Genomic DNA, 17,031 nt, shown 5'->3' on the forward strand with positions numbered 1-17,031 from the left:
GGATACGACGCATGTTGTGTGTGAATTAGGGCTGCAACGATTAGTTGACATAATCGACGACGTCGATTATAAAAAATCGTCGACGAGAAATTGTTGCGTCGATTAGTCATTAAAAAAAATTATATAAAAAAAAAAAAATACATTTTTTTTTTTTTTTTTTTTTTTTGCACTACCTATCTTTGTGAGAGTGGCTTCTCAGGGTTCCAGACAACATCATAACATGATGATCCCATAGCAAATTTTGGACATTGAAAACATTGTTCCCCTGCAGGAGATGATGATCAGACTAGACACACAATACATTACACACGCACTCCTCTCACTCACACACAGCGATCAGAGTAAGACACACACATACACACTCCTCTCACTCACACACAGCGATCAGAGTAAGACACACACACATACACACTCCTCTCACTCACACACAGCGATCAGAGTAAGACACACACACATTCACACTCCTCTCTCTCACACACAGCGATCAGAGTAAGACACACACACATTCACACTCCTCTCACTCACACACAGCGATCAGAGTAAGACACACACACATACACAAATTACACAGTACACACCTCTCACTCACACAGCGATCAGAGTAAGACACACACACAAATTACACAGTACACACACTCCTCTCACTCACACAGCGATCAGAGTAAGACACACACACATACACACACACACGGACTCCTCTCACACACAGCAAACAAAAGTTATTTAAAGTACACTTCCACTTTAATTTGTATTATTTAATTTATTTATCTTGTTATGAGTGATTGCTGTATTGTTCTTCAAATACATTTTCATTTAAAGTGGCTTAAAGATCCAAATTCAAATGTTTCATGAGTCATTATTTTAATTTGCTATGGGATCATCATGTTATGATGTTGTTGTTTGGTCCTGACAAGAGTCTCAAAGTCTGGGGTGATGGTAGACAAGCAACTCTGAGGTCATGCTCAATGTCCAATCTGTTCCTCTGCTCTGTCTTCAGCTGGACCAGAGCTGAGAAGCCACTTTCACAAAGATAGGTAATTAAAAAAAAAAAAAATCCTTTTTTTTTTTTTTTTTTTTGTTGTTGTTTACATTGGTTTTCGATTAGTCGACTAATCGAAAAAATAATCGGCAGATTAGTCGACTACCAAATTAGTCATTAGTTGCAGCCCTAGTGTGAATTGTCTTGTCACTGGTATAGCTTCTCTCTCCATAGAAAATCGGTGTTGTTTTGTGTAAAAATGAACTGGTTAGTTGTGATGAGAACATGTGTGTTCATGTAACGTTTGTAACGTGGGTGAACTCACAACTAAGTGGGTTAATTAACCTGTGAAGCTATGCTTAGTGACATGTGATTGAGGAATGAATCCTTTTCTCAGCCTGTGATGACAATGAACAGCATGTTCACATATTAACAGGGGTACCTGTTCAACCTGGTCGTATCAAGGGTAAGGTAGGAGGTGTTGACCCCCCCCGGGTTCCCTGGGGCTTCCCCCCCTCCTCTCAGACATGTTTGTTTACAATATATTGTGTCACTGTGTTTGTGGGGATACGATGTAACCCTCAGCTTAAGCTGCTGGGGTTGTGCTTCCGCTTGAGAAACTATTCTTTTCCTAGGGAAAAGGTTGTTTGGTCACTATCATGTGTGCTTAGCAAGGCCTGTGGCCAATACGTAATCAAGGACTTATGTCTCTCTCGTTATGAAAAACGGCGTTCCTCTGTAGTAAGAGTGTACTTTTGCCATTTTTTGTTGTGATGAAGGGTTGTGTGTGTCGTTGAGATCTACAACTGGGTTAGGTTTGGGCCCACAGAAGCACATGTGTAAGTCTGGTACCGGGGCTCTTAAAGGGGCCATCTCTGTTCTGTGTTTTTTCCTTAGTAAAAATCAGATAGCAGGTTAGCACATGAGCTATGTGAAGCTGTTAGATGCTTCATGTAGCATGCTATGACTGGGTCATGCTCTACTTTGTCATTGCATCGTATCAGGGGTGAGGGGTCGTAAAGGGGTGAACTGGTAAACCTTTCCTCCCCTTTTCTGATTGGTCAGGGGTTAAAACCCCCTGTCCTTCAGGGTTCCTGTCACGTTGCTGTTCGGCACGTTACAGGGTAGGGGGGGGAGGGAGTTTCCTGGTCCCACGCCCTGAAAGATTGGGCGTGTGCACCGCGGAAATTCCCCCGCCATAGAGTACGTCACTGAGCGCGTTTCTATTGGTAAGACTTCCGTGAGTTGTTCAGGTTCCATGTTATGGATCTGTTTCAGGGAGTTGTCAGAGCTCCTCCTCACGAAGCTCCTCCTCAGGGAGAAGTGCCTTCTGTGAGTTCGGACCCTCCTTCCCAGTGAGGGAGCCTCCTCAGAGTTTCAGAGCCTCCTCCTCAGATTGTCAAGGTGAGTAGAACTTCAAAAAGGAGTTCTCCTCTATTGTATGTGTATTCGATTCAATTCCATTATTGAGTGTGTATTGGTTCAGAGCCTCCTCCTCGGAGAGTCCTAACCCAAGTGTTACATAGCTCAATGTTGCAATATTTCTTTTCAATCTATACAGCTCGCGTGGGAAGTCTCTCTGGGGGTTCCCCGTCCTCTCCTTTTTGGAGTAGGTGGACGGGGTATTGTTTAGGGTTTCCCTGACTCCTCGCCTTACAGGTCTGTTGAGTCATGGGTTTCCCCCGTCATAGGGATACGTCGCTCACTGTCCCCTCTTATGAAGTGTGGTTGACGGGGTGGTGTTTCTCTCAGCCGTGTCGCATAGGACCCATGTCCGTATTATTTTTTCTTTTTCTGAAAAATTTTAAATAAAAAAAACGGCTTCTTGTCGTTCCCCATGCGGCTTGGAGGAACGGTATCTGGTGTCTTGTTAGACTATCCATTGATGTGTTTTGGGTCTCGACGCGTACATAGTGCTGGCTCTGGGTGTTTCTGATAGGAATCACGCATGAGGCTGGTGCGCCTTGGTTGCTCCTTATTAAAACTGCATTTTTATAGGGCAACTGGGATGGAGTTTGTCTCTTCCGAGCGCCAGTTTACTAGGTTTGTCTCGACGAATTCTCGTTCATATCTGGGGGATGCTAACGGAATAGATCAAAACATAGGTAGAGGGGTCTCACGCCCTTGGGGTGGGCCACTGAGCGCGGTACAAATGGGACCGTCTGGGTGGCGCCCTCTATAATGTTTAGATTGACACGCGTACCTACCCCCTCTCCTGGAGTGGGGATGTCGGCGTGATTAGGGCACAGGACTGAGTCTGGTCACGCTGGTCCAGGTCAGTTAACCCGTTGTCCGCCGCGGACGCAGATCTTCTGTTCTGGTACCCTGAGGGACTTGTGCTTTTTTCAGGGGGAAAAATGCCGGGTCGGCCCGGGTGTCACAGGGTTGGGCGTTATGGAGACACTGTTGTTTTGTACATGTTGTACCTTGTGCTGTCATAAAGGGGCTCTCTTCGCCCCTCTCTTCTCCCGCTTACGCATGGCTGAGAGGGGGCTGTTGAGGTGGTTTTTATAGTACTCCTCTGGCATCCCTGTGTACGTCCCGGTCCGCCGGGCCCGGTCCGAAGTCGTTTTCGTCGACCCGTAGGCCTGGGATAACCCCTTTTTGAAAACTGAAACACTTGTACTGCGGTATAGCCAGTGTATACCCGCAGGTGTGTTTTGGAGTTTTTTCTTGAGGGGTTATAGGAACAACCACTGCATGTGATACCAAGAGGGTGGTTGATTCCCTGGTGTGTTGGAGCGGAGTCAACTCCCGGGTTACCCGGTTGAGTGTGCCCCTGCACGTTCATGACGTCTGCCAATCGTGTCAGCCTTCTCTGCCTCGGCCCCTCTGGAGAGTCGGGTTTTTTTGGTGGAGGCTTTGTCATGGTGCGCAACAATGCCAGCATACGCCCCTTCCGCCGGGGTGCTGTTTTCAGTTGACCCCTTTGGCGCCTGTCTCGTCAGCAGTGCTCCAGGCTCAGGGCCAAGTGCCTGCTGCCTGGATTGAGGGATCGACCTCTTCTGGAGGTCGTCTCCCCGGTACGCTGCCTGCTCCCGCTGTAGTGTAGCCTCTTGAGTGCTTCGAGTTACAGCCGTGCTGACTGCCTGAGTATGCCAGGGTCAGTGTGCCAGGCGGCGTGCTAGTGGGGGGAAGGGCCCGCTCTTGGATGGGCCCTGTCCGAATACGCTGGCGATGTGGGGGGCGGTGTCACTAGTGACCGCCTGGTGAGTTCTTGATGCTGTGGCGTCGTTCACCTCTCCGGGCCCCCTTTTTCCGGGGGGCTCCAGTCCCTTCTGGGTCTGGGTCTTCCTTCGCGCTCCGCTGCTACGGCCTTGCCACAGGGTTGAGTTTGCTCTTGACCCTGTGATTTTGGGGGCGGTAACGAGGTTTGTTTCTTCCGTTCGTTCCCTGGTGGCATGCGGGTTGTGCGTGTGCGTAGTCGTGGGGTCAAGCCACGGTCTGCTCACCCTGTGCGTTGAGTTGCTCGAGTTCCTCTTCACACGATCGGATCTGTCTCCCTCCCGTCCTCCAATAGGGAGGGTATCCCTCCATTAGGGAGGGTCGGGGGGCTCGGTCCTCCCCGGTTCTGATGGTTGTGGGGGGCCTCAGCGGGGTACATTTGTCAAGCTTTTAGCTCCCGCTCAGCTCCTGTTGTGCAATATGACGCTGAGCGGAAGCTAACACGATATAGAACGATAGGTTATGAATATAACCGTAGTTCTATTAGTGTTAGTGACGCTCAGCGTCTAGACGCCACTGCGGCCCTTGATCTTTCCTTGTGGTGAAATGATTTGAGAAGGAGATGAGTGTGTGGCCCCACCCCTGCTTATGTAGGTAGCAGATGGGGGTGTGGTCAGACGGATGTTAGTATGTAAAGGTACATTGTGAAGTTTTTATTCAGTGCATATACACTGGAGCGAGATATGTGCAATATGACGCTGAGCGTCACTAAAACTAATAGAACTACGGTTATATTCATAACCTATCGTTAGTGTTTATATACAGTACCTCAGTATCTTGCCTAATATCATCATATCCAAGTTATTAGGACTATTGTAAATGGAATATGTTGTTTAATGCACCAAATCATAGACAGAATACTAGTATCCTGAGGAATATGAATGTGCATGTAAACCCAACTGCAATGCTGTCAAAATGTGGATGAGCTTGCTATAGTTTTCACACTTTGTAAATGTATATTAGTACAAGAAGGTCATTATGTACAAATCCTCAGTGTGTCTGTGTGCCATCTGATGATGATGACTTCAGGTGAGAGGGAGAAGGAGGAACCTAAGCAGGAAGAGGACGTGGAGGAGGAGGAGGAGGAGGAAGAGGAGGAGGAGTCAATGGATGCGTTCTACCCCTGCGCTCTGGCTGGTTTCCTCATGGTGCTGACAGATGAGGGAGACATGATTTACCTCTCTGAAGGAGTCAACAAACACATTGGCATCACGCAGGTATATTGTACACTGTGTACTCTGTAACACATCGGCATCACGCAGGTACATATTGTATACTGTATATACTCTAGAACACATTGGTATCACACAGGTACTGTATAGGAGTGGGGGGGGCATTAGATTCTTGGACGATTCTTGGACGATTCACAAATATCAAAAATAGTTTATTCTAACGTAATGTTGACAGTGTGTTGTTTGGGCTCACTACAGATTTAGTTTTGTCTATCATAGAGATGTATTAAACATCGACTGTGTGAGAATTGCGCACCACAAGTGTAAATTAAGTAATGTTAAATTTGGATAACGGTCTGTTATTAGCATATCCGGGAGCGCAAAAGCTCTGCAAAATAGCGTTACACAAAGCAACCTCTACATTTAGATATTGACAGCACAAAATCCATAACCAAAGCCTTAATGTTGTTATTTATAGCAATGGCGAACTATGCAGCACAATGCAGTCATGGGTCATTTGTCATTTAAGTGCACAACGTCGAGCCACAACGTTAATATTTCATTTCATGGTCACTTATGCAACAAGGTAATTCCCTAAATGTGAACAAACACGAAGCAGAATTATCCAACACATCCACTTTAGGCTACAGCTACACTACTAGATCTACACAGAGGGATGGACCTGCAGAGCAAAGTTACCAGACTGTGAACTCCTTAGGTCTCTCATCATGCATGTACAGTATCGGCCTAGACGTGTTGTCATAGTACGCATGTTCTATGATGCAGAGCCCAGAATAGATGGATGGTTGCTATCTGCCCTGGGCCCTCTGGCTTATCATATGCCCTGCCACAGTACGTCTGCTTAGCTTCGGTTACCCGGAATAGGTGACATACTGTACCCAAAGTTTACTGCCACTGGTGGCGACAGTGGCGCAGGGGGTAGAGTCTGGTCGTCTGGTGATCTGAAGGTTCCCCGTTCAATTCCGGCTCCTCCCAGCAGCGTTTTCGAAGTAACCGCCGCCGATGAGTAGGTTGGCAACCTTGCCTGGTTGCCTCCACCGTCGGTGAGTGGATGTGTGTGTGAATGTGAAATTCCCACCACAGTTGGGACAGCCGAAACCTGACCAATCTTTCGCCGTCGACTAAAAACATACTTCTCACTGTCCTCTACTATCATGCACTCTTCCTACTATACTAATATGTCTCTACTACTATGCACTCAACACCGCAGTGCCCAAGTTTCAACACTGTTTAATGAACATTGTTACTCAGCTGAAAGAGTTCTACCCTTCCTGCTGACTTGTTGTACACAACTTTCAAGTTGCTTTGGATAAAAGCGTTCAGCTAAATGACAAAATGTAAATGTAATGTAAGGCATACGTAAATCGATTTGGATAAAGGCGTCCATTTACCCTTCCATTTACTGGCAATTCACTGACAGGGCTTCAGAGTGTTTGTTGCTGCCACAGAGAGGAGATTATGGAAATTCTGAATGCATTCTCTGTAGTTGCTATACCCTATAGAAAAACAGAATAAAATGGATTAGAATAGAACATCAAAGTTTACACTACATGCACTCTGAAAATATGTATCGTCACATTTTTCCCCTACTATGGTAATTGGTAAATGGTGCATTTATATAACAGCTATTATCCAAAGCGCTCCACAACATATGCCTCACATTCACACACCGACGGTGGAGGCGACCATGCAAGGTGCCAACCTGCTCATCGGGAGCAGTTAGGGTGTTATGTGTCTTGCTCAAGGACACTTCGACACGCTGCCGGGAGGAGACGGAATCAAACCAGGAACCTTCCAACAATTACCAGACAACCGCTCTGCCTCCTGAACCACTGTTGCTATTTGTTTGTTGTTAAGGAATTGAGATATTTTAGCACCAGTGTTGTGTTTTTGAGATGATGAAAGTAGAAATTGTTGGCATTTGTTAGCGGAAGACAATTGAGCCTGTTAGCATGTGTCTCTCAAAGGTTTTAGTCCTTTTATGTAGTTAAAGGGGAACACCACTCAAATAAAATATTCTAATATGTTATTTCCATTGCATTTCAATCAGTATTTGTGAATATGAGCTATTCTCTCCCAAAGCCAGAAACCAGAGAAGTAAGATGTGATGTCATCAAATTTTAAGTTTGGAGCTGCTCCATTCACAATGAATGTGAGACTGATTTTGTAGACCCATAGAACATATATTTTTTTTATCCACTTTTTCTCCTCCTGTTTTTTTCTGTGTTTTTCTCCCATCCCAATTTAGTCGTTATGCCAATTCCCCCCTCCCCTTCCTGGTCGTTGCTCGCATGTGCCCCCCACTGGTCGGTCTAGGGAGCCCTGAAGTCTATCAGATGCTTCCTCCGAGACATAGGAGACAGCCAGCAGCATCTTTTCACCTGCCAGCACGGACTCTCATTGGTTGAGGTGTAACGTGTGGGAGGTCACACTACCCTCACCATCTCCCTCCCTTGTTGTGCAGGCGCCCTGACCGACCTGTAGGAGTCGCTGTTTACAATGACCAGAATACCACCCACCGGCTTCCCTCCCGCTGACACCGCCAATTGAGTCAGTATGACGGCCGGCCAAGCTGGAGGCAACGCTGACAGCCGGATTCGATACCAGTGTCTCTCGCGTTGGTGACGAGCGCTTAGTACGCTGCACCACCCAGCTGCACCTTTTCTTTTTCTTTTTATATCCAAATTATCTTTATTCTATAGTCATGGTCTCAGCTCTGAAACAGAATATTTACTCTGAACCAACTCAAAAACCTAAACACTGGTGCCAGTACTTTTCGCATAGATTGAAATGACAAGCAGGTTGTGATCATTCAGATTCAGGGTTTCTTAAACAAAGTGAAGTGTTCACTTAAACAAAGTGCTGCTGAGAGGAGAGCTCACGGTCTGTTGTTTGTGCCCAGCTGGAGCTGTTGGGGCAGAGCGTGTACGACTTCATCCACCCCTGTGACCAGGAGGAGCTGCGGGACCTACTGACTCCTCGACCAGGTCAGACAAACACGCCAGTAGACCACATGTTTCAGCGTTATGTGTTTAACGTTATGTTTTAAAGCCTCGATGCGCACAGACAACAATCATTTGGACAACAACAATTATTACAGCAACCTACAGTTTTAACCGATAATATTGACTATAATTATTCCCAGTTCACGATTTCGTTAAAAAAATATGTATCTTTTTCCTTTCTTTCTTTTTTTCTTTCTTTCTTTCTTTCTGTCTTTCTGTCTTTCTTTCTTTCTTTCTTTCTTTCTTTCTTTCTTTCTTTCTTTCTTTCTTTCTTACTTTCTTTCTTTTTTCTTTATTTCTTTCTTTTCCCTTTCTTTCTTTCTTTCTTTCTTTCTTTCTTTCTTTCTTTCTTTCTTTCTTTCTTTCTTTCTTTCTTTCTTTCTTTTTCCTTTTCCCCTTTTTTTTGTGATACAATTTCCTTTCTTTCTTTCCTTCTATTTGAGATTTTCTCACATAATGTAAAAACGCGAGAACAGCAAAGATCAGAGAAAGCTTTAGCTCTAGCTGTACCCCTGTAGTCCGATGCTGAGCAGCAGTCTGATCCCTGCAGGCTGCAGGAAGCCCCTCCCAGAGCCGCACACAGAAAGGAACTTCTTCCTGCGTGTGAAGAGCACATTGACCAACAGAGGGCGCACTGTCAACATCAAGTCTGCCACATGGAAGGTTAGTATGACCCCCCACCCCCCCCACACACACACACACACACACATACACGCATACGCACACACACATATACACGCACACACGCATACACACACACATATACACACGCAGAGGACAGAGGTCCAGTTGACTGTAACTGGACACCTTTACTCCAGAGAGTATGTTATGAGGATACAGTTTAGTACAGTGGGTCCACACAGACACATGCACACACACATACATACACGCAGAGGACAGAGGTCCAGTTGACTGTAACTGGACACCTTTACTCCAGAGAGTATGTTATGAGGATACAGTTTAGTACAGTGGGTCCACACAGACACATGCACACACACATACATACACACACGCATACACACACATGACAGGGGTCCAGTTGACTGTAACTGGACACCTTTACTCCAGAGAGTATGTTATGAGGATACAGTTTAGTACAGTGGGTCCACACAGAGACACACACACTAGCACCAATTGATTTTTGGTTCTGGTGCAATCGCGTGACGCCTAGTTCTATCACTGGTTAAGCTTGGCGACTCTTTCGAAGTTGGTTAAGGTTAGAGTTTGTCTTAGAGCAGGGCGATAGACCACCAGCCCTGATTCCAAACTCTAACCTTAACCAACTTCGAAAGAGTCACCAAGCTTAACCAGTGATAGAACTAGGCGTTAGCTAGCTAGCAGGCTGTTAGAGGCAGAAATAGGCGTAGCGCGATTGGCGCTGAGAGAAACGTCAGTGGCCAATCAGATCGCGGAACCCGAACACGGAACTGCAAGTGCGTTGGTAAAAGACTACACGCAGGTAGGATAGGTAGTAGTAATAATAATAGAACATAGAACTAGCAAGTAGTAATGATAATAGTGATAACAGTAGTAGCAGTAGTAGTGACAAATATTCATGGGAATGCAGCCATAATATGTCATGGAACTGTGCAAGAATGTTTAGGAGCCCAGTGTATCTGTCTGTTTGTGTGACACCCTCTCTCTTCCAGGTTCTCCACTGTACAGGTCACATACGGTCCATGACCAGCAGCAGCAACAGTGACTCCACGTCGCCCCCTCTAGGCAGTGTGATAACACTACTGTGTGAACCCATCCCTCACCCCTCCAGTGTGGAGTTCCCCCTGGACACAAGCACCTTCCTCACACGTCACAGCATGGACCTCTGCTTCACTCACTGTGAGGGCAGGTATGGAGGTCACTCACACACATACACACACACACACACACACACACACACACACACACACACACACACACACACACACACACACACACACACACACATAAACTCATACACACACAGACACAAGCAGACACAAACACAGAATCACATAACTGTCTTTACACACAAGAATATCTCTCTCACTCCCTCTCTCTTCCTCTGTCTCTCAACAGGTCCTGTACATATAAAAAAAATTTAGATTATTCTATTCGCTTGTGCCCATTGTCCTCTATATGAGAGGGTATTTGTTCATTCATCAGATTTACCCTTCCTTGTCGATCCGCCATGCTTCTGTTTCTAGGGTAACAGAATTGGTTGGCTACGATCCCGACGATCTGATTGGCCGTTCAGCGTACGAGTTCCATCACGCCTTGGACTCTGATCATGTCAACAAAAGCCTACATACCTGTGAGTTTCCAAGCTTTGTGTGTGTGTGTGTGCATGTGTCTTCACTGCAGTAGTGTTACAAGATGGCGTGTTGGATTCACTGTGTGTGTGTGTGTGTGTGCGTGTGTGCGTGTGTGTGTGTGTGTGTGTGTGTGTGTGTGTGCGTGCTTGCTTGCTTGCTTGCTTATATACCTGCATATTAGTACATTTAATCACCCAGGATTTAACCCCATACACCACTATGATGGTCTAACACAAATGTTGACATTTGTAGCGGGTAGAAAATAAAGAATGTGAGTGTAAATCTCCTGTCCGTCTGTCCATCCTGTCCAGTGCTGTCCAAGGGCCAGGTGTGCACCAGCCACTACCGCTTCCTGGCCAAGAGCGGTGGCTTCGTGTGGGCAGAGACCCAGGCTACAGTGCTCTACAACAGCAAGACCTCCCAGCCGGAGGCCGTGGTCTGTCTCAACTTCATCCTCAGGTACGCAGTGACTCATCCCACCGGCTGAAACCAACCATTATCCTCACACAGTCGATTTAATAAAGTTATTCCCTTGTATCTTCACATCACTGCTGCTGTGACCCAGTGTCACCTCCATATATTTATATCTGTAAACGACTTGATCCTACACTGTGAACGGAACGTGCAATAATGTTAATGTTACTCACTCGTGCCTTGCCTTGTATATATCTTCTACCAAGATCTCCTTATTTTTAGCATTTAACATTTGCTTGTATTTAAGTTGTTCATTCTATTGTGTGCTCTGTGTGATGTTGTGTAGGGCGGACGGAATTAGTTTTTCATTGTACGGCAAATAGGGATGGGTACCGAATCCGGTACTTTTAAGGGTACCGACCGAATCACGTCGGTACTACCGAGTGCCGATTCACGTGAGATCCACCGGTGCCACATTTCGGTACTTAAAAAAATATATGAAGTTTGCTGCACATTCACGTCAACGTTCACACGCACAATACACACTTACCTAGGATTTGACTCGATTCAACAACAAAGCAGTCGGGGCAAGCCGAAAACGGTCGCAAGTGTGGTTACACTTTACAAAGCTAGATGCAGTATTCACTGCAATATTATATATTATATATATATACAAATTGTTCTAAATAAATAATGATAATAAATAATTAGAAGTTTGGACAAATCTTTTACAACTGAGGTAGGTAGATTACATTTTTAGAGACTAAAGTACCGAAAAAAGGTACCGTTGGGTACCGGTATCGGTTCAAATGTGAACGGTACCCAACCCTAACGACAAACTGTCTGTTTAAATCTTGAATCTTGAATCACACTCTCCACTCTGATATGCAATCATCATGTCTGCTCCACCCCCGCTCCTCTCCAGTGCGGTGGAGCAGCCATGCGTGGTGTTCTCCACCGAGCAGACCCGCTGCAGCCCGGCGCCTCAAGCCCAACCCCTGCCCCCGGAAGCGGAAGAGGCCGCGGCCGCGACCCCCGGTGAAGCCAGTCCAGAGAAGAGCAGCAGCGAGACCATGGGTTCCAGTCCCGCGCAGGTGTCCTTCGAGCTCAAAGAGAACCCAGAGGATCTTCTGCAGCTGGCGCCAGAGTGTGGAGACACCATCGTACCGCTCGCAGGTCCGCACGCACGCACGCACACGCACACACATTCAAACGTTCTTTTTACAAACAGAGGAAGGACTCTGTTTGTCTTTGGTACTGTACTTACGTTCCTCCTCCCCTCGCCAGACTTCGCGCAGCTGTCGTTCACCAGTGTTCCCAGCCCCTCCTCAGTACCAGACTGCCCCCAGGACCTGTGTACTCCGGAGCTACGGCAGCTCCTCTCTCCTATCTTTGATGTCGTCAGCCCACCTTCATCATCATCATCCTCACCGTCTTATCCTGTGACCCCATCGGTAAGATAACCTCTGTGTAAAATGTACAGTACATGATGAAACCTGACCCTCCTTGGTGTAAATCTATGTACAGTATATACAGTACATGATGAAACCTGACCCTCATTGGTGTAAATATATGTACAGTATATACAGTACATGGTGAAACCTGACCCTCCTTTGTGTAAATCTATGTACAGTATATACAGTACATGATGAAACCTGACCCTCCTTGGTGTAAATCTATGTACAGTATATACAGTACATGGTGAAACCTGACCCTCCTTGGTGTAAATCTATGTACAGTATATACATTACATGGTGAAACCTGACCCTCCTTGGTGTAAATCTATGTACAGTATATACAGTACATGGTGAAACCTGACCCTCCTTGGTGTATGAAAGTTGCTTGTATGTATGTATAGTATGTGTAAACAAATGTGTCATATAGCCTAATATGTTTGATATATTTGGAGTGAAACCCTTATATTAATTTATCAAGAACCCCAGGGCTGGTCATTTGTTTGATCAAACCTTCTTCCAGCATCAGAAAGTATTATTATTATTATTATTACCACCATCATCACCACCACCAATACATCACATCAATATAATTATCCACTTCCATATACAAACAAAGTTAATTAAATAGTTGAAGGTTGGAGCCCCAGCAGGTGGCAGATATTGTCCCTTGTTCCATGTAAGAAGGTACTTCTCCTGCATGTTCAGGCCTGGGGAATCTCTGTGCATGTGTGCCTGTGTGAGTACAGTAAGGGGAATCTCTGTGCATGTGTGCCTGTGTGAGTACAGTGCATGTGTGCATGTGTGAGTACAGTAAATGTCCAAACGCATACTGTCAAAAGTCCAGAAGGTGTCAATCTGCTGTTTATAAATGTCTTTAACTGTTTATCAGTTCAAGCTCCTTTCAACATAGTCAACATCTGTTTTAAAAGCAATGTTCCTCGGAGTTACATGAGCCTGACCCGATGAGAGTGATGGTCATCTTCTACAATAGATATCACATCACTGATCTCTCTCTCTCTCTCTCTCTCTCTCTCTCTCTCTCTCTCTCTCTCTCTCTCTCTCTCTCTCTGTCTTCCGTTCCTCATCCTTCGTCCTCAAGAGTCCCAGTGAGGACCAGGCGGTTAAGACGGACGAGGTGGAGCGGTTCTTTGCCGTCCGTTCAGACGGCCAGGAGGATGGAGAGATGCAGGTAGGACCAGCGTGTGGGAAAACACAAAAGATGAAAAATAAGACGGTTGGGGGGGAAAAGTCTGAAACCACCACAGAGACCTGGTTTCCATTCCCAGTCGTGGTATCTCCGGCTTGGTCAGACGTCCTAACCAACACAGTTCGCGGGTGGGATGCCGGTGGGGGTAATCGACCTGATCGTTGCAATAGCGACTCCTACTGGTCGGTCGAGGTGCCTGTTCAGCAGGGAGGAGATCTGGGGGAGATAGCATGAACCTTCCACTGTAGGGAATTGGTATAACGACTAAATTGGGGAGAAAAGGGAAAAACAAATATTTTATATATTTTTAGTTTTTAAGTATAATCCTCCAGAACTGGGCATAAAACATAAATGTGTCTAAGCCCCTGCCTTGTCTTTACTGTTACATTTGCACTCTGGTTGGATGCCAAACCGCCTTTCATTGTACTGTACTTGTGCTGTATGATGACAATACATTTGAATCGAATCTAATCTGTGCTCGTCACAGGACGCGGAGACAATGGACTTAGAAATGCTGGCTCCTTACATCTCCATGGACGACGACTTTCAGTTGACCTTCCTCAGCACCATGCCTGACACTGATGACGCACCACCATCCTCCTCCTCCTCCTCTGCCCCCCCACAACGCAGCAGGAAACGGTACCTAACTAACCACCGCTGTGTGTTTCCATTGCTCATGTAGGTTGTGTCAGTCGCCATGAGGTCACCACTGATCTCATCAGGCTACGGTGTGCGATAGAATGACGATTGTGATAATGTTGTGGAACGATGTTGAGACACTTCAGATGAACCACATGAGACGGTTTTAGATTTTGACACGAGAACGTGATGTTGTGATATTGGATGATAACTCTGTATTTCTTTCTATCTCTCTCTTCTCTCTCCTCTCTTCACTTTCTCTCCTCACTTTCTCTTCTCTCCGCCTCTTGCTCTCTCCTCTCTTCTCTCCGCCTCTTGCTCTCTTCTCTCTGCCTCTTGCTCTCTCCTCTCTTCTCTCCGCCTCTTGCTCTCTTCTCTCTGCCTCTTGCTCTCTCCTCTCTTCTCTCCGCCTCTTGCTCTCTCCTCTCTTCTCTCTGCCTCTTGCTCTCTTCTCTCGGTCTCTTGCTCTCTCTTCTCTCCGCCTCTCTCTCTCTTCTCTCCGCCTCTTGCTCTCTTCTCTCCGCCTCTTGCTCTCTCTTCTCTCCGCCTCTTGCTCTCTCTTCTCTCTGTCTCTTGCTCTCTCTTCTCTCCGCCTCTTGCTCTCTCTTCTCTCCGCCTCTTGCTCTCTCTTCTCTCCGCCTCTCTCTCTCTTCTCTCCGCCTCTTGCTCTCTCTTCTCTCCGCCTCTTGCTCTCTCTTCTCTCCGCCTCTTGCTCTCTCTTCTCTCCGCCTCTTGCTCTCTCTTCTCTCTGTCTCTTGCTCTCTCTTCTCTCCGCATCTTGCTCTCTCTTCTCTCCGCCTCTTGCTCTCTCTTCTCTCTGTCTCTTGCTCTCTCTTCTCTCCGTCTCTTGCTCTCTTCTCTCCGTCTCTTGCTCTCTCTTCTCTTCGCCTCTTGCTCTCTCTTCTCTCTCTGTCTCTTGCTCTCTCTTCTCTCCGCCTCTTTCTCTCTTCTCTCTCTCTTGCTCTCTCTTCTCTGTCTCTTGCTCTCTCTGTCTCTTGCTCTCTCTCTTCTCTCTCTTCTCTCCGTCTCTTGCTCTCTCTTCTCTCCCTCTCTCCCTCTCTCGCTCTCTCTTGCTCTCTCTCTCTTTGTCTCTTTCTCTCTCCTCTCTCTCTCTCTTCTCTCCGCCTCTTGCTCTCTCTTCTCTCCGTCTCTTGCTCTCTCTTCTCTCCGTCTCTTGCTCTCTCTTCTCTTCTCTCCATCTCTTGCTCTCTCGCTCTCTCTCTCTCTTGCTCTCTCTCTCTTCATCTCTTTCTCTCTCCTCTCCATCTCTTGCTCTCTCCTCTTCTCTCTTTCTCTCTCCTCTCCGTCTCTCTCTCAGGACTCATGACCCAGATGAGGACATGCGTTGCCAGCTTGTGGTTCAAGACAAGAGACGGAGACATGCTGCCTCTTCTTTCAGTATAGAGCAGGAACTACTGCTCAGTCACAAGCTACTGGTGAGAAGACGTCCCATTAAGGACGGGGTGGGTAGTGCTTGAAACAGGTGAACATGAATATATCTACCTGTTTCTGTTGTCTCCTCTGATTTCTCGTGTGTTTATGGACTCAGCAGGGCTGCCTGAGGGAAGCTGACCAATCAGATCTGGAACTGGAGCCAAGCCCCCAAAGGCTGAGTCAGCTGTTGACGGACAGGGACCCGATCTTAGGAGGGATGCCAGGACTATGTGAAACAGCAGGTTGGCATGTCCACACACACACACACAAACACACACACACACGTGCATGCGTAAACACATGTACAGCAGCTGTGGTACTTTCCTCGTGGCCAGAAAAGCAAAGGTCACCGGGTGTGTGTGTGTGTGTGTGTGTGTGTGTGTGTGTGTGTGTGTGTGTGTGTGTGTGTGTGTGTGTGTGTGTGTGTGTGTGTGTGTGTGTGTGTGTGTGTGTGTGTGTGTGTGTGTGTGTGTGTGTGTGTGTGTGTGTGTGTGTGTGTGTGTGTGTGTGTGTGTGTGTGTGTGTGTGTGTGTGTGTGTGTGTGTGTGTGTGTGTGTGTGTGTGTGTGTGTGGTGGGGGAGTTGTTATTCCTTCATGACAATGGAGATGATGAAATGGATCCTTTGAAAAGGCAGGAAGATTCACACACACACACTAAGATAGTATTTAATGGTGCTATAGATTAATTGTTATGTAGAGCAGTGGTTCTCAAACTGTGGTACGCGTACCACTAGTGGTACTTGGTGGTACTGCTGGTGGTACTTGAAAACATTTACAAAAAAGCACAATTTTAATTTTTTTTTCCTTTTTGCAGTCAGGCCACTGAACTTAGAAGCAGGCCAGGCCAGTGTTTCTGGTTGCGGCGGCGCGATAGTTAGATAACCTAAGTGGGGAACAACCAGGAGATCACTGTGACGGAGAGTAATGCAGTTTAAACAGTAATAAATCTTTAATTCAACTTTAGCCCTGATCATAACTTTTCTGTCACTTTTCTGAAAAGAGTTGGTGTTAAATCTGACATTACAAAAAATCCATCAAAATCTGTGTTGTTGCTAATCATTGACACATGCCTAGCCTGTAATAATCCCCCCCAGAATTTACTTTGCATTTGATATATTGAAAATATTTAACTTTTTGTGTACATTTGCTGAAATACAGTTGTTCTTAATTTTCTCACTTGCTATGTG

General features: G+C 46.3%; 1 protein-coding gene across 5 annotated transcripts in view; it reads left to right on the forward strand.

Annotated features, from left to right (window-relative positions):
• Positions 1-17,031, forward strand: part of hif1al (hypoxia inducible factor 1 subunit alpha, like) — a 66,266-nt gene that overhangs the window by 45,007 nt on the left and 4,228 nt on the right. Inside the window, exons 3-14 of one of the 5 annotated variants that reach the window (XM_084323234.1) lie at positions 5,234-5,421; positions 8,300-8,384; positions 8,953-9,065; positions 10,052-10,248; positions 10,586-10,692; positions 11,005-11,152; positions 12,033-12,283; positions 12,395-12,561; positions 13,664-13,753; positions 14,259-14,410; positions 15,729-15,873; positions 15,960-16,086. In XM_084323234.1, coding sequence (XP_084179360.1) covers positions 5,234-5,421; positions 8,300-8,384; positions 8,953-9,065; positions 10,052-10,248; positions 10,586-10,692; positions 11,005-11,152; positions 12,033-12,283; positions 12,395-12,561; positions 13,664-13,753; positions 14,259-14,410; positions 15,729-15,873; positions 15,960-16,086 — 1,770 coding nt within the window. Of the gene's footprint in view, positions 1-5,198; positions 5,422-8,299; positions 8,385-8,952; positions 9,066-10,051; positions 10,249-10,585; positions 10,693-11,004; positions 11,153-12,032; positions 12,284-12,394; positions 12,562-13,663; positions 13,754-14,258; positions 14,411-15,728; positions 15,874-15,959; positions 16,087-17,031 lie in introns of all 5 variants that reach the window. The other 4 variants (XM_084323235.1, XM_084323236.1, XM_084323237.1 and 1 more) reach the window with 4 other exon arrangements.

Source organism: Notolepis coatsorum, assembly GCF_963971535.1.
Source record: "Notolepis coatsorum genome assembly, chromosome: 1".
In the NCBI taxonomy this organism is placed as follows: domain Eukaryota; kingdom Metazoa; phylum Chordata; class Actinopteri; order Aulopiformes; family Paralepididae; genus Notolepis; species Notolepis coatsorum.